At 39.2% G+C, this 23,854-nt stretch overlaps 1 protein-coding gene across 2 annotated transcripts in view; it reads right to left on the minus strand.

Annotated features, from left to right (window-relative positions):
• Nucleotides 1-9,938: 9,938 nt before the first annotated feature.
• The window catches only part of SLF1 (SMC5-SMC6 complex localization factor 1), a 36,970-nt gene continuing 23,054 nt past the window's right edge, over nt 9,939-23,854 (minus strand). The window contains exons 12-17 of one of the 2 annotated variants that reach the window (XM_063129594.1): nt 21,730-21,875; nt 18,661-18,827; nt 18,043-18,158; nt 15,954-16,046; nt 15,133-15,315; nt 9,939-11,270 (exon numbers count right to left, since the gene is read on the minus strand). In XM_063129594.1, the coding sequence (XP_062985664.1) occupies nt 10,765-11,270; nt 15,133-15,315; nt 15,954-16,046; nt 18,043-18,158; nt 18,661-18,827; nt 21,730-21,875 (1,211 nt within the window). In that variant the 3' untranslated portion in view covers nt 9,939-10,764. Of the gene's footprint in view, nt 11,271-13,633; nt 14,473-15,132; nt 15,316-15,953; nt 16,047-18,042; nt 18,159-18,660; nt 18,828-21,729; nt 21,876-23,854 lie in introns of those variants that run through there. The other variant, XM_063129595.1, reaches the window with a different exon arrangement.

The following is a 23,854-nucleotide window of genomic DNA, read 5'->3' on the forward strand; positions in this document are numbered from 1 at the left end:
GCCCTTCAAATTAAGGACTGTCCTCGGTACAAGAGGATGACAGGCCATCAGCACATGTTTGACCTTTCCTGGCACTTTATGGTTCTTCTTTATCACAAAGAACTGTCTTGCTACCTATAATGGTTATTAACATTTAACATAATTAGTGCTTGTGTGTAGAAATACTAATCGAGATGTTGTGCATGGTCAAGCTGGGAGTGCTTGCAAAACCTTCGATTGCATTAAGCAAAGCTATTCCTTCCCCTGCCTGCAACTCAAGAACTTACATTTGGGGAATGGGAAGCTGGTCCTCCCTAAGTCTCAGTGGAGCATCTTTTCCTGGCTGGGATTAGGACTACCAGTTCCAGAATCCCAGTCAAGAGATTGGGTAGGCACAACATTTCTGCCAGAGATTTGGAAACTGGTGGTTCCAGTCCCTGGCGAGAAAAATGGCTTGGCAGAGACCTGGGTGTACCTGCTGCTTCCTTCCCCCTGAGTCAAATGTAGGTTATTGGGCCGGGGGTGGGAGAGTCAGGCCTTTGACTGTGCCTCCAAGCCATTTGCAAACCTTAATTTGGAATGCTTGCCAAAGTTGGACCTCTTTCAGGGCAAACAGTACGATACATTTCCATCCCTATTCACTAACCATTTTAATAATGGAAAATATTCAGAATACTCTTGACATAGCTGTTTTGTATTGGTGATCAGGTGCAACTGGTTGATTCGATTTAAGAAGTGGCAATAAACGTATACCATTCCGATTCACTCTGGTGTTGGACACGCGTAGCCTTAGGAAGTCAGGGCAAAGATTATGATCCTGATTTAACATCCTGTCATATTTTTGTAGAAATTTGTGGTTTATAAATCCTTTAGCTTTATAGGCCAAACTAGAACTGTTCAGTGCAAAAAGAAAATTTGCAACCTGAAAACATGGCAAGTAACCAGAAATGTGTTTGAACTAGTAATCAAAACAGAAAACTAAAACCAAAAAAATATTAATCGACTCTGCCTTCCTCTACACCAGGAGAGTTGAACCTGAGGGGCAAATTCCATTGTGAAGAAACTCTCGGGAGCTGCATTCCAGTGAAGGGTGAGACCAAAGTATAAAAAATACCTGCATATTTCAGCATTAAGCAATTACTGCCAGTAACTAAGCTTTAGAACACAAATTTCACCCTTTTAGAATGGGTAGGTGGGGGACCTCCATAAGCCACGAAACAAGGAAATGGTTGGTGGTTAGAGGAAAGGGGGAGGGGGTGGCCAATTGGAGCCTGAGGTTCTGAATCCCTCTTCAATGGTTCCTGAGCAGGTAATGACAATAAACTTTTGGGCAGTGCCCTCACTGTCCAGTTTCGGCACCAGTAAACACCACCCTCTACTTTCAAACATTTAATGGTGTATGATGAGGCATCTATCTTGGCTGTTTTAGAACAGGTCTGTTAGGAAAAGCATTCTTTATTTAAATTGTTTTTAGTTATTTACATTGATTTAATTTGTCTATGTTCAATCTTAGACTATTTTTATTATGTTGTATTTTGTATTGAGTTGTTGTAAACCGCCCAGAGAGCTTTGGCTATGGGGTGCTATAGAAATGAAAGAAATTATTATTATTATTATTATTATTATTATTATTATTATTATTATTTCAATTGTTCAAAATGCTTCACATGTGTTGTAATCCTTATGACAACCTTGTAAGATAAGTCAGCGTTATTATCCATACTGGATCGGGAGAAGGGGGGCTGACGCTTAGAGGGAGTGGCTTGCCTAAGGCCAGCTAGTGAATGTATTGAACTACTTCCATCATAGGAACCAGGAACCTTTAACCCTGAAAATCCTTTCTGGAAGGCTGGGAAACCAGCACACAGGACTGAAGGGGGAGGCGAGACGAGAAAGATCCATTGCACTAGTGGACTTTCACTAACATGACATTAGACTTAACTGGTTGGCTTTTTCACTGAAAATGAGTCCATGAGCAGTGCTGTGGTTTGAAGAGGCATGTTGCTTGCATTGGGACAGAACATCTTTAAAACCAAAATGGAATAATTGAATATGTTATCACCAATGTATACATAGTATAAATTTACACATTTTTGCCACTGCTTTCCTTAACCATTAGACGTGGCAGCTTTTGTTTTGCGTTTTAGTTGTCAGAAAAATGTCACCTGGTGTTAGTGAATTGTTCATGCTGCAGTGATCTAAGTAAGAACTAAAACTAAAATCCTTTGTTAGAATCACAGTGTTGGAACTGTTATGCTACATTCCATCATTGCACTATTAAAACATAAAAGGTGATTTAATTTACAGGCAAAGATCCAGAAAAGACCCAAGAAATTCAAAGTCAAGCTACAAAACTGGTCTGTAACCAATGTCGTTTTAATTTTAAATTGGTTAATGCTGCATCCTTAAAACACTGGAAATGCCCATCCTTCAAATAGATATTAGGTAGCATTACACCACCATTTCTTGCGTGGTGGCTCTAATAGGGTGGGGAATTAATTATCAGTAGCCTTCCAACACGCAGTGAAGTCAGAATTACTGATTCCCACCCACAACTTTCAAAGATTTGTAAGCAGTTATTTGAACATCATGTTGTTCAGCTTATCCTGTGGCCAGAGGGAGACTTTTATCTCCTTCCTCTTTTTGCTTTGCTGCAATTTATCTTAAATTTGGGGTGGGGGTTATTTAGCAAGGGATGTGCATCTAATGCTTTGATCTGTGGCCAGTGTTGTGTAGTGGTTAGAATGTTGGACTGGGACTCAGGAGGCCTGGGTTCGAGTCCCCTCTCAGCCATGAAGCTCACTGGGCCAGTCACTGACTCAGCCTGACTTACCTTGCAGGATTGTTACAAGGATAAAATGGAGAGGAGAAGGATCAGGTAAGCAGCCTTGTGTTCATTGCAAGAGGGGGGGGAAAGCAGGGAGGATGGAAATGTAATAATAAATAAATAAAATCCTGCAAAGTGGTCAAAAGTATGTTTAGATTCTCCATTGCAATGCTCCATTGGCGGTAACATCTTCTGAGTTCCTTTCAGAATGCTCCTGCAGGTGAGAAGCAACTGTTGTGGTGAGGAGGCAATTTTCATTGGTTTCCCCCCTTGCCCTGGGGCCCCTCATAGAGATTTCCCCATCTGTTCCATAGGGTTCCACAAACCTCCAGAGCAGTTTTCTAGGGGGGCATAGGAGGAGAAATCCCCATTCCACCAGCAGAATTCTACCACTGGATCAGAAGTCTTCCACAGATGAAAGAAGCCCCTTCTGTCTGCAGGAGGCATATATCCGGAGTACAACCCAGTGTTAACCGTGGCAACTTACCACACATCTGTTTCTAATCAGAAAACTACAGAAGCAGATTAATGGGTTAAATCACCAATTCACAGCATGTCCTGCTTGTCACCTGTTATATTGCAAGTGATAGTATTGCATGAAGGAAATAGATATCTGTATTCAGGGTTTATCACATTCCTAGCTTTGAACTCTCTGCCATCAACTTGCACAGTTGCAATCGTATTATTCATACATTCTCTTTGCTTTTAGAATTTGTGAAGGCCGATCCTGACAATTCCCATCCTATAAACCTAACCAAGTGCCCTCCAGATGTGTTGGACTGCAACTTGCATCATTCCCAGCCATCATGACCAATGGGGGAGGGGGATAATGGTCTACTTGAGAGAAATTGAAAAGCTCCCTAGATTAAAAACACATACAAAGGAAATAACTTGTATACTTACAGTAAGTAGCCCCAAGTAGCTAAAATGTCACTGAATCCTGTTGAAATTCATTTCCCTTAACCCTTGTTAATGATGAAGGAGGTTTTTATTTCAGGGTATGCCTAGAAAGAAAAAAAAACCTAGAGCCATGAGTGCTAGTATGAACTGAAAAATTAATAAAATGAGATGAATCCAGCCCACCTTGTTATAAAACTGCTTTTCCCTCCTCCATTATGGTTCATAAACCAGCAGCTTTATTAGTGGTTGGAACTTGCTATAGGCAAACACATTCGTAATATTTCAAAGACTTGTTTCCTAGACCTACTTCTGCAATTGCTTCAGTACCACATCTTTTCAAACACATTTTTATGGATTTGCCAAGGATAAAAAAATCTTAATTTAATAACAGAAGTGAACTCCCTATAAATACATCCATGAGCCTTTGATAAGTGTACTCAGTCATTTAATCTTATCAGTTCCCTCCCTTCTTTTTGTGTTGAGTATGAAAAGGCACATCAGGGAACAAGCAATTCTTCATGTTCTATGAACACTCCTAAAATCATAAGGGGTTGATAGAGAAGATACGTTACGTTATCATCAATCCACATGGTATCCATATGAAAAAAAAGTTCCATCTTTAGCAGTTTAAGAGCCATTATAGATAGCATATCCCACACAGAGAGATGGTCTGCTTTGTAAAGGCTTAAACTAATGATTGGCTGACCACATCAAACTGACATATCACATTTATTCTTCTAGGAGAGTTTAGCACATAACAGAGGAATTTTAGGACATTTCAGATAATGCAATAAAACCTCATTATAAAAAGCCCATAAGGATCAGAGTTGTTTCTGTAACATAGCCTATCTGTGAAGCAGAAAATATAAGCTACTGTATAGATGAATGTGGAACTCAGCATGGCCAGAAAAGTCACCAATAATTAAAACTTGAAAATAATACTTTCAACACAGCTTGGTTTAAAGATTCTGATAAGCACTTGTTCACTTAAGCAAAAACTTTCAGCTGAGGTATCGTTTCAGAAACGAACATTAAGAGCATTATGATGTGGTTCATATTGAGGAAGTAGTAGGTATTTGTAATCACAGAGGGAAGTTCAATTCAATTAAATAAATAGAATAAAATATATTCATGAATTCATTTTTCTGAACAGAAAGATTTTATTTTCTGAAATTTCAACTCCTATGCAAACAATATTTTTTTAACTGGTATTAACTGGTGTAGATATCATACGGTCCAATTTTAGTGGACACTATGAAACATGATAACGGTGTTTTAACTTATCTTTTACTATTTTAATTCTTATGTTCACCGCTCTGGAATCTGTTTCAGATATGGAGTGGTATACAAATTTTATAAATAAATAAATAATAAATAATCCTCAACAGGCCTTGGTGAATGTGCATATCTTGACTGTATTTTGTACCTCTCCGAGCAATATGCATATCCTCTGGGCAATATGCATAGTCTTCAAAAAAACACTGGAGAATGTACATAGTTCAGCATAATCTGATCTTAATTTTGAAATTTGCCCACACAATAAGCATGGTCTCCGAGGCACCTTAGAGAATGTGAAGAAAGCAGCAGAAGAAAGGAATTTTGTGCATTGTTTGTTCAGTATGCTTTGTCTGCAAGTGATGTTAGAGAATGTTCATAAATAACTAGTAACTGTGAGATGAACTTGAAGGATTAGTTCTACACGTTAGTGCCATCAAGAAATCAGACTGACTTTAAACACATCGAGACTGAAAAAAAAGTTCATTTCTGGACTAGACTTCCCCCATCGACCTTATGTGCTAGTTTTTTTACTTGCGGATTATTTTATGTGAAGAAGGATTCAAAAATAGTATTTCCATTATTATTTTTTAATACAGTCCATGCTCTCATATCACCTCATCCTTCTGCAGGCCTCTGAAGAACACATTGAAAACATCACTACTGAGCTCACTGTCCCAGGCATAAAGAGGGAGAAAGAGAGACTCCAAATACATCTGACAGTAAATTGACACATTACTTTAGCTATGTAGTTCTTTCTTTTGAGTGCAGCGTTTTTGTTTTTTTCACCATTTAACAGTGCAGGATTCGAGTCTATATTGGGACACTTGGATGGCTGGTAGGGAGGCATAAACCCTTTGCCCCACCGCAGCCCTTTTCTGGATTGGTGCCCTGCCCCTGGTTTGCATTGCCAAAAAGGGTGCCATTGAGACAAATGGATTTTTTGGGGGGGGGGGCAATGCAAATTGCATGTAAAGGGCCCCCAATCTGGACTGCAGTTTCAGTGGAGGTCAACGGGTTAAAAACCCCTAATCTATATCTGGGGTGGCACAGTGGCAATTGTTTGGGGGGAAGCCCCACAACCAGGTCCGAACAGTACATAACTGTAGTGGTGCAGTTCTGGCCTAAAGCATGATACAAAGGTGGACTTAGGGGTTGCTTCTTTCTGCAACCAACATTAATAAAAATGTCAGGCTGTAAGTTACCGCCCTCTCAAGCCACTGAGTTCTGGCTTTAACAGCCACTGTATTGTCTCTCTTGGTGCTACTGCTGTAAACAACCTGATGGACTAGGGTGGGCTGGCTGGTGGTTGGGCTATTCTACTTTGAAGAGTAGGGTGATAATGTTACACCTCTATGGCCTTAGGTGGTGGCAGGGTCCTGGAGGGACATTGGTTGTCTGGTGTGGTGGCACAGAATGGTCAGGTGCTCATACTAGAAAGAAGAGATGAATGAGTGCGCTCTTGTCAGGAAGAAAGTGGGGCTGGAGGCTAAAGGAGTGTTAACATCTAGTCCCTGAGAAGTTTCCCACCGTATAATCTGCTTTGATTGTGAAGTACTCCCATGCATCCTGCCTTAATTGTGCAATAAAGCAAAAAGTTTCACCGTATTTAGCCCCTACTTTTTGAGCATATCTTCCGAGCCGCTGCTGGGGCGCAGGAGCAGGATTTTAAAGAAATGCTTACATCTGCGTAAGCTTTAAAGATAAAGACACCAAAATTGGCACAGTAATAGATATTAGGGAGAGCTTTAAGCATACCAAATTTGAATTGAATTGGGTCATCCATTGATTTTTTTATGTTTTTTTTAATTTCCCCCCTTAAACTCACTTCCTAGTATCACTGTCGCCTGGTAGCAAAAACAACAACCGTGAAAGTTTAGCTCTACGGGGATAATCCGAGGGAAGCAGGTACATGGGATGAAGCTCTCACTCTTTGGCTGTAGACTTCTCATCTCAGTATGAATTCTCTATTACATCTTACCACTAAAATCCTATTAAGAACATAAGAATGGCAATGCTGGATCAAACCAATGTCTATCTAGTCCAGCATTTTGTTCACACAGTGGCCAACCAGCGCGCCACAGGAAACCCACAAGTAGGACGTGAGTGCAACAGCACACCATGTTCCCCAGCAACTTGGAGTACTTAGGCATACTGCCTCCAATTCTGGAGGTAGCATATAGCCATCAGAACTAGTAGCTATCAGTAGTTTTCTCCATAAATTTGTCAATTTACATTTAAAGCCATTCAAATTGGTGTACATCACTGCACCTTGTGAGGGTAAATTCCAAAATTGAATTCCACTATTCCATTTATTAAGTTAGCAGTAACTATGCAGAGAATTGAGAACTTTCAACCTTAGTGCTAGCACTGGCTTTGCCAATCCGGTGGCATCCAGATATATTGGACTACACCTCCCAGTATTGCCCAACCAGCATGGCTGGGGGATGCAATCCCATCTGGAGGCTATGAGATTGGGGAAGGCTGTGCTAGAAACACTGGGCGGGTTGGATCCAACAGTACCTTTCCTCTGTGGAGTAAGAAGACCTCTTCTGTCACAGGATACACCAAGTATTTGAAAAATAATGCTGTAACAGCTAGAAAACATTTAAATGGCATTAAAGGTTATACTAATTAGAGTGAGTAGTTGTGAAAATTCTCAAAAGCTAAGGGCAATTTAAACATATACTTCATAATATAGAGCATTTTAACAAGGTTTTCATCTCAAGCACACCTTGTAGTTTTTTAAGGGCAAAAGAGTGCAGAGAGTAATAATTTTGTTCAATGGGAAAAATTAGACTTTTTAGCTGAAAGTATTGGTGTGAGCAGCAGCTGTTGTTATTGTTTACTGGGATATGTAGTATAGTCCCCTTACTTCAAATATTTGCTATCAGCACACAACTCACTACAAACATAGATTTCAAAATTTATCTAATAGCAAAGGAACATTGCTAATAAATTATAGTTGATCTTCATAAAGCGGGCATTTTCAGGGTGTGGGGCAGCTCTTGGTGGTGTGGGGCACCAGGAGAGGAAACACAAAGTACCAGGGAGGGATGAAATCCTGGGGCAGGTGGTGAATTCCTTCACTATCAGCCAATACTTGGGTATATTGAATGGCCCTGCCATCAGCCCTCACTTATCAACCTCAGCTTTATCGTGATGGAAATATAAGAAACCAAGGAAGATGCCATATCAATCAAACATATTGGTCCACCCATTCCAATATTGTCTACTCTGGCAGTAGTCCACCAGTTTCTGGCACAGATCTTTCATTAAAAATATTTGTTCTTTTTAATTGGAGGAGTTGGGAGATGGGTTTTGGGGCCTTCTGTATGCAAAGTATATATTCTACCATAGAACTGTAGTCCTCCTTTCATTGGGGAATTGCATCCCAGTACAATCTGTTCAAAGAGCTGCTGCTGTGTTCTATGTGGCTTGGGAGTGTTACAGCGAGATCATGTTGTCATCGTCTTCCAATGCTAGTACAGGATTACAACCTTAATCCATCAATCTGCATGCAGACTAGATAGAGCAGCAAGCTTGGATGTATTGTCATCCGAACCAGCTCCTTGTGAGTAGCCACATGTGTTGACAAAAGAAATACTCCAGTAGTGGTTGGAAAGAAATTTTACTTTAGGAATAAGTAACTTTCCATCCTAGGGTAGGATAACTCAGTTCAGCCATGTGGTCAGCATCCCAGTGAGGCTGAGAACAAGAAGGAAGTAGAGAGAGGAGACAGGAAAGGGAAAAACAAGCATCCCAGCAATGCCCTCCCACCTTGTTCAGGTACACATTAACTCTTTAGCTCCAGGTTCAATGACCTGTAGCCCGAGTTCTCCTAACAGGATGCATAGTTGATTGCAAGAATCTTATCACATTCATCTCTGGGGGGAAAAACACACCTGACTGGTATTGGGTTGGGGGTTCACATGATAGCACAAATTTGGAAGCACTGGATTGAGGAAGAGAAGTGCCTCCCTTGCTTGAAAATGCCTCCTCATATGATTATTCACCTCTCACAACTCGGACGATGTCTTGCCTCCCTTACCCCCTAAACTGGCTTCCTATCTACCTCTAGCTCCTGCACATTTTTCTCGAAACTCTCCATAACCTAATCTCTCAGCTTTTACATCCCAACGCATCTCTTCAGCCACCACCTCAGTCATCCCAAGGTCTTCCACTTCACAAAACTACTCTGCCTCTTCTTTGTGCTTCAAATTGACTCCCAGAATGCCCCTGTACAGGCCTTCCTTCAAATCCCTCCTTAAAACTCATCTTTTGTGATCTTTTGGAATTATCCCTTGGTCCCACTACCCTAATTGCAGAGATAGGCAGCCTGATGCCCTTCAGATATTTTGGACTACAGACACCATGGGAAATAGTCAGTTTATGAGAGATGTACTCCAAGGCACCTGGAGGGCACCAGATTATCCACTCTGCCCTATTGGAACAGCCAAACACATGCAGTTGTAATTCTTCCCCTTCCTCAATTTCTCTCCTTTCCCCATCTATTTTTAGACTGCAAGCCCCTTTGCGCAGGGACATGTCAAATCTGTTCCTTGTAAAACACCATGTACATAGATGACTAAAGATAATGATTAAAGAAGAGGAATTCCAGACTGCTAACTGATTCTCCTTCTCACTGCATCCTAGCTTCCTAAAAAGCTGTAAGGGCAGTCTGTGAATTAAGTGTAGAGGATTTAAATAATGGTGGAAGTGGCTTCTTTTAGATTTGCCCTTAGGTAGAATATGAGGAAGACCCTGCAGGCCAAGGAAGCTATATTGTTAACAGAGCTGTTTTGTTCCAAGGCAACAACTTTCATAAACTTACCAAGTAAAATCATTTTTGTAAAGGTATCTTACTAATTTTAGTATTAAACTTATTTTTAAATCCAACTCCTTCAAGAAATTCTTGGCCTCAGACATTTCTTCGAAGGTGTGTGTGTGTGTATGTATCTGTAGAAAGGAAGGTTAGTGAGATTACCCATTGCCATCACTCTATTGCAGAGAAAAGGGCTTCATTTCTAATTTACCCTTCTCAAAGGAAATGCACTTTCCCAACTTTGTATGGGAAAAGTAGACCAAAGCCCTGGGGTGAAGTTGGACATAAAATATGCACTAAATCTGACAATATTGGAAGCTATTATATTTTTAGAATTATTAACATCCAAACCAAAGAATGAAATAAAGGTTAGTGAACTATGGTTATGAACTTCTTAAACAACTCATTTTAGAAATGTATTTTACTTTTCTTTTTAAAAAGTGCACCTGCTTGAATACCACTGGAATGGCTTACTGCACAAGGTATTTTTCCAAACAATTATTTATTTTACTCTAATATTGATCACGTTGCAAATAAAAATGCAATCTTTAAAAAGTATTACAAAAGCTTAGTGATCACTGCTGTTGTAACCAAAGGTAGCCAATCCAACTATAGTTACTGAAAATAAGCCAGGATTACGTCATGGTGTCAGATCCTGGCTGGTTCTGGAAACATAATTTAAACCACAATTCCTTGAGTCCAGCCATCATAGAGAGCTGTGATTACTGTGCAACTGGAAACAGATGCTTCTGATATCCTACTCTGATATGCAAAACCTGATGCTCACTGAAACTTGTTAACTTAGTGGGAAACCATAATTTCCTGTTATGGCTAAACTGGGCCAATGTAGTCTTCACCATTTTCCTTGTGGGAAAGAGTACATCTGTCAGGCATAGATATTACCATTAAATGCTGAGGACAATGAACAAGACGGAACATCAATTCTAGACAATCAAGGCTAGTTTGGAAGTTTGTTGCCCAAATACAAGCTAGACATCTGAACAGTCATTGAAATTTGTTGTAGTGTTGCTGCAAAAGCTTGTTTCTGTTGTTCTGGGCCATTTTTAAGATCCTCAATGGTTTTCTGAAGATACTCTGGGAGATCTTTAAAGGTTTCAAGCTCTCTAGAATAAAGATCTATAAACCAATGGCTAGAAGAGCTAGTATTAAATTTACAACAATCATCTGACACTAGGAATGGATTTGAGCAGCCTAACTTTTTCAATGTTACAGAAAGAGGTCTAAATAAGTTATATACAGAACAAAAGTTTAGCAACATCTTGCAAAATAAGGTGATCCAAATTTCTGTCTTATTATAAAAATTGTTTTCCACTTGAGCTTGAAAGTCTTCAACTGTATCTTCTAACTTAGCAGCATGCAAAAGACGTTGCTTAGTTGTTTCACATTTTACCAGATCAAGTGGCAGATTTCCCTCTGAATCTTTTCGTTGTAGCAATACTGGTCCTGCAGAAGAAAAAAAACATTAAATGGCTATAAAAGGAGTGGCTGAAACCTAAAACTGTAAATGGCTGCCGGTTTTTTATCTTATTTTTTTTAACTGAGATACCAATGGAGGCTTTTAAAAGGTGGGATTTTCAAGGGGTCTGTTGCTAACAGAGACACCAAAATGAGAACAGTCTCAGGATGATATAAACAAATGTATTGTAGAAAAGCCCAACGCCTTTCGGCTTCTTGCTTTTTATTAGGCCTTCTTCAAGGGACTGCACCAATACATATTTAATATATATATATATATATATATATATATATATATATACACACACACACACACACACACACACACACACACACACATACATTGTCACAACAGACCTGTCATGGTAACACACCTGTAAGAAACGCAAAGAAAAAACTTGTCTAACAGTGTAAAAAACATGGCCATCAGCACACCCATCTAGTCGCCAGTGTATAAACACAAGACAATCTATTGGAAATAATTTCTGCAGACACTGTTACAAGTGAATATGGTAGTATTTTAAGTGTTTTATGCTATTTAAATATAAGCACAGGCCTTACTTGCAATGTGCCCTATGAACTATGCGTAGCATTCAAATTGGTTTATTGTTTACATGCATGCATATACCATGCTTGCAATGTGCTTTTCTAATTATAATTTTTTTAGTTTTTGTCTCATTCATATTTTTAGTATTGTTCTTTTCGGCCCCAGGTCAAGACTTTTCTCTTCTCACAGGCATTTAACAGCATTTGTTGAGTTTTTATCTGGCCCTAGAATAGTTATTTTAAATGGATATTGTGTGTTTTTATGCTTTTTATTGTTTGTAAATTTTGTGTATCGTTTTTTAATATTCAATGTTTTAATCTTTGTAAACCACCCAGAGCGCTTTGGCTATGGGGCAGTATAGAAATTAAATAAATAATAATAAAAATATATTGTTACAGCCTCTTGAAGAAGGCCTAATAAAAAGCAAAAGTCCAAAACACATTGGGCTTTTCTACAATAAATGTGTGTATAGCATCCTGAGACTATTCTCCCTTTTTTGTGTTCATCGTGGATGCTCACCCACCTTGCACCCTCATTTCTTCCTGTTAATAAGGACCCCTCTTGAAAAATTGGTTGCCCTACTGCAGTCTAGCTTTGAAAAAGTTTTAATTGTTGCCAAAAATGTGGGGCATTTTTGGTGTGTTTTCTCTCTCTTTGCTGGAGAGGGAAGGGATAACCTTCCCCATTGTTATGCCTCCATTCCCCCAACCCTGGAAAATCACTTCTTCCCTGTTACACACAGGCTTTTTGCAGCTCAATTGCAACACAGGGGATGGCATTTTGAAGAAGCCGAAACTGTACATATATTTGGCCCCACCTATCAATGAAATGTGGCCTCCAAAAACTTCTCAGGAATGGAATTCAGCCTTCAGGCTGAAATAGGTCTGTCACCATGATTTTGAGAGAACTCTTTCCCTCTACCTCTTTCCACAAGTTTCTTCTCCCTTACTTTGGAGGAAAAGAAATGCCATCAATTGCTTGCCTTGGGTATTCACAGAGTATCTAGTTCACACTGGAGGCTATCTGGATATTAAAATGGAGGGTGTTCCTCATACACTTCCACACTGTATCAGGATTCCTGCTCCCCACAACTGTATGTATGAACCAGGGCTTCTTTTCTGAAGTTCAGACAAACAGTGTAATCTAGCAAGTAATGCTAGATATATATTAACACTTTCCCCAATGAATCTCAACGAAGACCTTATTTTGTGCAAGGTCAACATAAGTTAGATTAAGATCTATTAAGATCTTTTGATCTCTTAAAACCAATAGTCACAGTAGAATAAAGGTAAATTGTTTGCTTCTAATAAGTATATGCAGAGAATAGAGAAATGTGCCTAGCCACACCTACCACAATTCAGCAATTGTTCAAAGGATGAGGTCTAAATACACAGAAAGCTAATGTGCTTAACTAAACACCTGAAAACTGAATAGCCCTTTGCTCCTGCAAGGACTATTGGCACTAGCCTCTTTAGAAAAAAAATCTAACAATTATATTTTTATCATGCTGTATTGGAGGCCCCATGGCAATAAGAAGTAGTTTCCTTAGAACATGTAAAAAGAATCTGCAGTCATATGCAACATATGTTAAACTGAAATGCTTTACGCAGAAAAAAATGTTAAAATGGGGAAGAGACTACTATTAGCTTACTTTTGAGAAAAGTAAACTGCAAAGACCAGGGAGATTAAAATCACCACTCAGTTACAAAGCTCACTAGGTGATCCTGGGCCAATCACCATTTCTTAACCTAATCTATTGGATAGGGTTGTTGTGAGAGTAAAAGAGGGCCATGTATGCAACCTTGAGGTTTTTTAGGAGGATGGGTAACAATGTAATAAGACTGAGATTATTTGTGTGGCTTGCACAACATACTAAAGAGAAATAAATGGTAATTTTGCAATGCAGATATTACATTATAGGGTCATTTCTAAAAAAAACTAAAATGGAGAAGAAAGTAGAGGATGGCATGTGAACTAGGAGAAAGTCCCAAAAGGCTCTCTTAAGTATAGTTAGTTACCAAACATGAGTAATTCTACACTGAATGTGCAACACAGTTCCTGTCATGCTGCTGTCAAACTGTTTGACAGGCCAAAGCCTGGCATCTGACAGCAAAGATAAGTCTGCACACACAGCCTGTACAGTTGCCAGAAGACCTTGATGAATGAAAGTGCAAGTAGATCTTCTCCCCTAGGACAAGGAGATCATCCACTGGCCATTCTTCACCGACACCCAGGAAAAATGCACATCTGTCAGTGTAATGCCACGTCCTATTGAAGACTTGGACTTGCTGTAATATTGGCTCCTGCATCACTTAGACCGATTGAAGAGAGGCCAGGTATTGGCTTGGCATGTCAGTTGCATGGTGCAGTAGATAAATAAAACACCTGGGAGACAGCATTAAGTTTCAGCACAGCATAAACAGAGGGACAAGAGCAAGGGATATATTGATTGTGAAAGGATGTCAACCAGAGACAAAGAAAGTATCCTTTAGGGGGCAGGAGAAGACTGCAGATGTACAGAGGTCTTCTAAAGCAGGCAAAACCAGCACAATGTTTGTGTTTCTGGGAGAGTTTAGCTAAAAAGCTAAGCACAGAACATTTGTTTACTGTATACAACAGAATGGTCATAACAGCTATACAAATCTGGAAACAAGACAAAATGTAAAATTAGACTGACACATAACAGTAGAATAGGCATATTACATGCAATCTTGTGTTTTTCAAAGGCTTAATTTTATATATACAGATGTGGCTGTGCATGGGTGTATACACACCTGAGAGGTAACATGTCTCAAGAAGGGTATACACATATTGTGATTTTTGATGATTAAAAAACAAATATGGGAAGTGAGCCACATTTAACTGTTTTTCATCAGAATTATTAAGCTAGCCTTCCTAGCAGCCAATTTACCAGAAAAAACGTTAGGATCACCATAAACATAAGCAAGAGTGCACTGAAATTAAGTAGCATGAGGCAATTAAGCTAAACATGAGTTTATTGTAGAAATTAACGTAAAAATCAAGTTTTTGTGAAAATAGCATGCTACCTATATCTACATTTGCTAATACATATTTAAAAGAAAATCTGCAATTCAGCAAATGTGAAAAAACAGCTAATGTTATGGGCTCACTAAAATAATTTAAATGACAAGATGAATGAGTGTCAATATGGCAAGATATACATCAATATTTATGAAAACCTCAAGCTTTCAAAATGACATACAAAACAGTCTCCAATTTCAATACTCTGCAGTTTTTACAGATTTAAATTTCTCTAAGCTTATTTAACATAAATGCACTTACCCCCATGCTGAAGAAGAAGCTCAGCAATTTCTACATGTCCGTTTGACAGTGCATCATGCAAGGGAGTTACCCCATCCACTTGACTGAACAGGTTTACCTCTGGACAATGTTGCAAAATTTCATGGACACACACTGTGCTACCATGGTTACAGGCTTCATGCAAAGGCGTCCAACCAGCATAGTCTGAATTATAAATCAAGGAAAGTTTGGGGAAACAGCAAAATTAGTAGCACAATGCATATAATATTGTAATTCAGATTTGTTAAAGTGAAAAAATAAACATTTTCTATCAAGTACTAATATGTAGTATGTTTTTTTTTTGTTCTTGAAGTCTTTATGCTCATTCTGCATTATACTTTTAAAATGAAATAAGCTAAAATATGTTCATAGAGGCAAAGGTCTACTTCAGTGTCATTCTGCAGTAAGTTGAAGATGTTGCTCCCTTTCTACAAAGCAGAATATTACTATTAAAATAAGAACCTGGAATTTGCACTCAAATCTCCAATTCTGTTAGACTGTTATAGGAAATTCTGGTCTTTACTAGAAAGCTTTTCACACTGTTATCCCCATATCTATAAAACCACCAGAAATGAATCATTTTTAAACCACTATTGTGCTTTAATAGAAAATCCAAACATACAATTAAATGCAATGGCTGGCTGGTTCAATAAGCTTTAGTTACAAGCTGGCCATAAAATCTTTGCTTTTATGTCACAATCCCTTAAGCAGGAAAACAAGGAATGAGAAGAACTTTGCAAACATACACATCACAGTTATTTGGAAGACTTAGGATATTTCGGTACAAAAAATAAACTACTTACCTTTAACATTAATATCCATTCCTGGTAGAGACAGAAGATGAATCAATTTCTTCACATTGTTGCCTTTGCAAGCAATATGCAGAGCTGTCTCTCCTAGCATACAAAATTAATAGATTATACTAGTCTAGGCAAAATGGCACTGAAGAAAATAATCAAAGTGTAGAGAACGAGGAGACCTGGCTACATGCCAGATCATTCAGTAATGAAAAGATTTTCCTTTGTCCTGTTTAAACACCTTTTCAAAAAATTCAAAAAGCCCATAGAGCTTCTGTTCTATCAGAGATCCAGCAAAGAAACTGCGCCGTGAAAGGGTTAACACGGGAATTATCTCCCCCCCTCCTGCACACTACCCGCCCGTTTAAGCTGTAAAAAGCTTCAATCACATTATAAAAGCACCAAATGATCACAGAACACCAAAAATGCTTGGTTTTGAAGCAATAAAAGTTTAGAGTGCAGTTGCCCTCCCTTAAATTTATTCATGAACCTACATTAAGTGTATGGTTCTTTTTACACAGCGTTTGTAGCTTAATTCAAATGAATGTTTCTGGCTAAGCACGAGTGCCTCTACACACTCAAGTATAATTCAGAACTTCAAATCCGTTAACAGATGGTTTGCTGTTTCTCAATAGGCTGTCTGGCTTGCCTACAGTACCAGAGAGAGAAAGGGGGGATGGATAAGGGAGAGAGAGATTAAAAAGAATGAAGCAGTCTTAAGGAGAGGGAACAGTGTCTCATTTAGAGCTAGAAAAGGGGCAACAAAACAGTATAGAACTGCAGTTTACAGGTAGTGGCCCAATTAACGCAAGTATGGTGTAAAATTCTGAATTTTATCTATATTATTTTTGCCAACTGATTGTAGCTGAACAAGAGCTTACGAATAATGTGATCTAAACTGAATGATGAAATAAGACCTAAAACATAACATAAAACATTATGTCTGCCCCCACCATTTGCACAATGGGCTAAGCCAATAGATCTTTTTACCTACAAGCAAAAATGGCAAAGTGACAAGAAACCAAACAGGTCTTCATCCAAAAGTGAATTGCAAATGGCTGAATATCCACCCTAAGTCATTTTAGTAGTGCTACATTTATCTTCAGCAGGGCATTGTTCTTATGCAGAAAGTATATGGTTCCTTGTTAACTCCTGTTCAATATTCTTTAGCTTCTTTTACATTAAATAGTAATTACATATAAATTTGTATTACCTCTACACCAACCTATTAATAGGGGAAAATGAGAACAATTTTAACATCACATTCTAATATAGTTAATGAGAATTTAGTGTATATTTAAAATCTAGCAAACTGGATCTTTTGTCTTTAACATATCCAGCATACAATTTAGAATATAGTTCTTAGAAAGATAGTCATTTAACTGCAAATATTCTTAAGTGTCATAACTATATGCTGTCTAGGTGAAATTCATATTAATAAACAGTCCCAGCAAGTGAGTTAAGACAAGTATAGTCTTGTTTGACTGCATTTTATTATATTTATGCTTTAAGTGGAGCCTGACTAATTTACTCTACTGCTATTTTAACCTTCAGTGCTTGGAATCCAGTGTAGTTAAGATTAAGAGCCAAAAACATTTCATAGCCTGGGCTCAATGCCTAGCAGAAAACAGTCCATATGCTTAATAAGGATACGTAACACAGCATACACTTCAGTCTTTGTTCACAAAACGTCTAAGACTGAAAGAGATGAAGCCTGAATTAGACTTTCAAATCAGAAGACGATGCTGATCCTTTCCAAACACAGGTTGAGGTGGATTAGCAAAGTAAGGCAGACACGACTGGAATGGACTCATTTAGGATGCACCCTCACTGTACAATTTGCGGGGTGTGTGTGTGTGTCTGAAAGAGTGTGTGAGAGAGGGGGGAAAGAGGGGGGATGCCCAAACAAAAAGACTTTATTCTATCAATTGCAGAATTATTTCCCTTACTTTAAAAAATGACATTACGTAACACAAGGGGCTGATGCTTGACCTATACAGTTATGAAATACTGCTCCACCTTCAACAGAGCCAACTGTGAACCTATAAATAGCAAAACTGGGAAGAACTTAGTATAAGTTAGCAACTCCCACTACCTTTAAGATTAACCTTCAACAAATTCTTCTGTTTAGTTGATGAAGAAAGGCAATTTTCTTTGTTTTTGTTTTCTAACATCCTTGGAACACGCGCAGCGTTTCCAGCGGTTTGTATACTAAAACAAACAATGACAAAAGTGCATTAAGATGAATGAATTTAATTGACTAAATAAATACACCACTGTGTACTGCAATAATAAGTGTACTCACAGACAGATACATCTCAGTGTGTTCAGACTTTGAAATACGAGTTCTTATTGCAGTTTTGAAACATTCTCTACAGTTTGTACCTATAATAAATTTAGCAATCATTCAATATACAAGGCTTAAGCTGTTTTTAAAAACGTAATTCCATGAATAGATCCATTTCTCTTGGGAAGCAATTTACATTAATAGTGGAAAAGTATGTGCAGTCTACATATATACAGAGAAAAGAGAGAAAGGGGGGAAAAACTACACACCCCATCCAGATGTGTTATAGGATTAAAACAGAGCTTTCTGCCAGTCACAGTAATTTGCAGACAACAACACAGGTCACATAAAGTTCAAGAAATGTGTCAGGTCAGAAGCTGTCCCCCAAAGCAGAATAAAACCGGTGATGTTATAGGTATTACTTACGGTACATCAGGCAGCACTTCGGCTTGGTTCTGCTTATCACCATTTAGCATCAGTAATGCCCTTTGAGACTCAGGGCAAGGCCATTGCCCTATTTTCTTTTTCTTTGCTTTCTGCATCTTCCCTGTCTCACGCATCCCTACTTGTAAAGCAGGCAGATAGGAACAAACCTGTTGCAACAATGACACTTTAGTCTGGCTATGTTTAAAGATATTAGGACAAATCTGTTTATTACAACCATTACTGGTTTCCTCCAGTTTTGGGTTGTTTTTTTTTTTTTTTTACATTTAAAGTTAATACAGCCATACTAGCATTCATATTACCATACCCCACGGTTTATAAAATAATGACTGTGGTGTGAAAGTAACTCCCATGGGCCAAAATAGTTTCTCCCACTCTTATTCATATTATGTAGAGTTAGGATGTTCCATTACACACTGCTGTAACAGAGAAGTGTAGAACCAAGAACAGTATATAGCCAAGAGCAGCACAAAAAGCAGAGGAAGTTCATACGGTTCTGTGATTCACTGGTTGTGGCAACATTTTATTAATAGTTTGGTTCCCAGTTAATTCTCATCCTGCTTGGGGGGATGTAACTAAGGGCATGTCTAGCCAGGGCGATATCCTCGGGATCGCGCCGGAATCATCCTTGTGTGTCCACATGATGCACAGGGGATCCCGGGGCAGGGAGGGATGATCCCTCCCTTGCCCCGGGATAACCGGGACAGCTTCAATCCCGACTTTTCCCGCACTCTCAGGATCGTCCCGGCTCCTCGCGAGTAACTGCAAGGAGCCAGGAATCGGGCATGGAGCTCCACAGGAGCTCCATGCCCATCAGGGGTGTGGTGGGGTGAGCAGGAGGATGTTTTTTTTTAAAAAAAACAAAAACAAAACCCACCCACCTTTTCGCTGGAGCGCTGGGGCATTCATCTTTAAAAAAAAAAAATTAAATGGGGGGTGCGACGTTCTTCATCCTCCCGGGATGTCGCGCACCGCATGTAGACTAAGGGGGAGGATCTCACGATCATCATATCGTGAGATCCTCCCCCCTCCATCGGTAGGTCTAGCCATGCCCCAAGTATTTTATTGACATTCCCCCACTTTCTGCTCCATCAACTAAGACAGAAGCTTAGTATTCAAATTCCTTCATTTCCCTACACATAGCACTGCATCCAAGTGTGTTCTTCCATTAATGGAAGACTCTTGGATCCAGCAGAAGCTTCTGTGAATGGAAGGGGGTGGGGAGGAAAAAGGTGATTTTTCACAGATTCCTGCTTCTCTCTGCAGGCCCTCTGATATGCTTTAGGGGGTTGTGGAACTTTCTGGCAAAGCATGGAAGTGGTGAAGAAAAGGAGAATTTGTGAAAACTCTTCTGTTAATGCAAGGACACAGCTGGATACAACCCATATAGAGCATGGAGAAGGTAAGCCTCCAGTCCTCTCATTTCTTCCCTAGTGGTACCTCTTTCATAATGAAGATCTTGTTGAAGAATACCTGGACTAGGTCAAGATGTCCTTTTCACTCAAACAGATGAAGTAATCATCCGTTAGGCTGGGAGGGGGAAGTGCAATGGCATCTTCCTCTAACTACCTATGGGTCTCCACTGTTAGAAGCCGTGGAAGGCTGAACTTCCAGCATGCCATAAATGCTTTCAACTAGGAAATCTTTATTTCTCACATATTCTGGCTTTTTGGGAGGAGTGGGAAGGGAAACCAATGGGGGAATTATGAACTGTGGACTATTGTAAGGTTTCAGAGTCAGGAGTGCCTCTAAGTACTCTGAAGTGGCATCCACATTCTGGAATGTGGGGGGAAATATACTGATGAATGGAATTGGGCAGGGGGATATGTTGCTAGGATACAGCTTCATATGCCACACAGGGATTAGGATCAGGAAAAAAGCAATTGCCATTGGCAGAAATGGGCAAGAGTTAGAGACACTAGGTGGGGTCCAAAGTTGCACAGATGAGAAGCTGATGACACAAGAGAGCTCTTCCCATTTCACTCATGCAAGGTGTCTCCTCCCAATTATTGATGAATTCTCCCTTCTCATGGCAGCTCCCAGCACCACAGCCTATGCTGTTCATGAGGTGTTTTTTTTTTCAGGGGCATTGAAGACTTCAGTGGAGAGAAGGCCTCTCCTGTCAGGCAACTTTGGATCCAACCTACTGATTGGAAGGAGAGTTATGAAATGTAGGGGAGCTAAGAGATAGTATGACTCAAGTGGGAGGTATGATGAACAGTGATTGAGAAGCAGTAAGCGTCAAAAAAAGGAATGTAAAGGAGAGAGAAAGAGGGCTGAAGAAGGGAGGAAGCAATGGGAGCCGAAGCCAAAGAAATGACTGGGGAGAAACTCAGGGCAGGATGGAAAGAATAGTCAACAAGGATGTGGTCAGCAGACAACAGAGCTGGGGAAGGCTCAGGACACTATGCCTTAAAGGGAAAGATTAATTTGACATACTGAAATTTCACATAGGCTGTCAAATCTTTGCCTGCAAGCCTCTACCATAAAATATCTGTAGGCATGCCCAGGATTGTAAGATTTCCACTTATCTCTCAGAGTTTAGATATCATTATTTTCACCACACTGCTTTGAGATATCTATGCATCAGGTGTTTGTGATGAAGTTCTGAAAAACTGGTACCCAATCTCTGGTGATTAGAGGAAAACAAATCTAGGAAATGAGTGGCTTTATCAGAGCCTGAAGTAAGGAAAACTAAGCAATGTAGTCTTGTAAAAGTGCTTCCCTCATCCCACGCCACCCATTCCCAGAACAATGTCAGCTGTCTATCTACTAATTAATAACCATATCTGTGGGAACCAAGGTTCATGATTTGATGTCCTGGTTTGCTGGAAATTCTCAAAATACAGTTTCCCAGTTTGGATGTCACAGAAAACGATAGTTTAACAAACCAGTAAGTATTGCATTATGTCACAAGAGAGGGGAGAGGAGAAAGCATGCAGGCACACTGTTCACTACCAATCCAAACTATGTTTTATTAGACCATGAACATTACATCAGAATTGAACCAGAATGTTTAGAATAGCCTTAAATAGGTCAAATAACACTTACCATTTTTTGGAGAGAGAGCAGTTCAGAAGAAACAACAGTGCTGGTATGGAAATATAATTTTTTTAAGACTGCTTCTGCAACAAACATTTCAAGCCACAGAGATGGAATGGAAGAAATGAAATGTTTTAATTCCTCTGCTGAAAAATCTGACGAGAAGGGGGAGAAGAAAACCTTAAGGAAACAGTACGGAAAAGGGCTAATATTCATATTACTATTGTATTTCTGTCTCCTTTATCACTATTTTTAAATTATTAGGATTACTAAGCCTGTCAAATTATATAAAACATAGTATACAATAGTTAAGGACAGATCCTCTGATACTGCCAACAAGTGCTAAAAACACACATCTCCTAGAATTAAAACACTGAACTCTAACATACAGAAGTCTTAAGTACATTTTTACAGAATGCATACAATAGGTCATACAAATACAGAATGCATACATATAGGTCATATACATGTTGTGGCACCCTGACCATGGAATGCCCTCCCCTTGGAGGCCCGACTGGCACCAACACTGATTTCATTTCGACGCCAAGTAAAAACATGGCTTTTTAACAAAGACTTTGATGGTTAAATTCACGAAGATGGCACATTGTTTTAACTGTTTTAATTGTTTTTACTGCTTTTAAATTATATATTGTTTTAACTTGGTTCATGGTTTAATTTGTTTTTAGCTATGTATATTTACTGTTTTATACTGTATGCTTTTATCTGTACGCCACCCTGGGATTCTAATGATATAGGGCAGGATACAAATGTTATAAATAAATAAATAAATAAATATCCAAATATAGAATAAACCCTACCAAAGGATCCAGCAACTGCAACGCACACGTGATGTTTGAATAAAAAGCACTAACTTCCTGGACAAGTACGCCTTTATCTTTAAAGAAAAACGCATTGACAAAGGAAACAAAGCTATGGACATCCAGTAATAAGAGCGTAAGAACCATGCTGGAACAGTCCAGCATTCTGTTCACGCCTTAGCCAACCAGCTGTCGATGGGAAACCCACAAGCAGGACACGAGTCCAATAGTACCCTCCTGCGCATGTTCCCAGCAACTGGTGTCCATAGGCCTACTGCCTCTGATACTGGAGGCAGAGTATAGCCATCAGGTCTAATAGCCTTCTCCTCCTGGGATTTATCTAACACACACACACACACCGCCTTTTTAAAGCCATCTATCACTTGTTGTAGCGAATTCCATAATTTAACTATGTACTGTGTGAATATCCCGCTTCATTTAATTTCTGTCGGGTGCTGCCACTTGAATAGCCACGATTATTGAGGCATATACACACTCCCCTCCGTCCTCCCCCCAAAAGAGCCATCAACTACTTAAAAGTTGTTTGCTTTGTATTTGTAACTATTGTCCTCATTTTGTTTTATCAGGTTTTCAAATCCTGAAGTACTCACAATATAAGGTAAACACGTCTAAAACAGATTTTATGTAGAAGCAATGTTGACATTTATTTAAAGGGGAACATACTAAACTGTTGATATAGTTTTGAGCTGCAGAAAAATGTCTGGGTGCTCTGCCACTTTTTACTTAAGTAAAATGGCAGTGAGGAGACCAAATCCAAGGGCAGGACATAGGATTCAAACAGGCTCTTAAGGTATATTACTATTCTGGGAGCTATGAAGCAGCATGAACATTTGGGAAATACAATCAACTTGGCCTTTGCAACAGGTACAAGATGGAGTGGTGGTGGGGGGGAAGGTACAAAGCACACTTTGCTAAATCACAACTCTATACAATTTGCTGTCTTATTGATACAGGCCCCACAGAGAGGACCATGAAATTGTCTGACATCTTCAAACATCTGACTGCAAGGACTGATCTTTAAGTTTATATAATTATTTATTCACATATTTGGTTCAAGCTGAAAAGTTTAAGATTTGCAAAAAACAAGTGATTGAATGTTAGAACTTTCTTAACCCATATTATTTATTTATGTCATTTGTATACAGTGTCTACTGCGCAGGTAACAATTACAGTCACCAAAACTTAACCCTTTTCTATACATAAGTAGTACTTGTAAATTACAGTGCAAAAGAAGAATGAGGGAACAGTAGTAAATTAAGGGGAGTAGGGGTGGCTAATAAAGCCAATGAAAGGAT

The sequence above is a fragment of the Elgaria multicarinata genome, chromosome 6 (assembly GCF_023053635.1).
Source record: "Elgaria multicarinata webbii isolate HBS135686 ecotype San Diego chromosome 6, rElgMul1.1.pri, whole genome shotgun sequence".
In the NCBI taxonomy this organism is placed as follows: domain Eukaryota; kingdom Metazoa; phylum Chordata; class Lepidosauria; order Squamata; family Anguidae; genus Elgaria; species Elgaria multicarinata.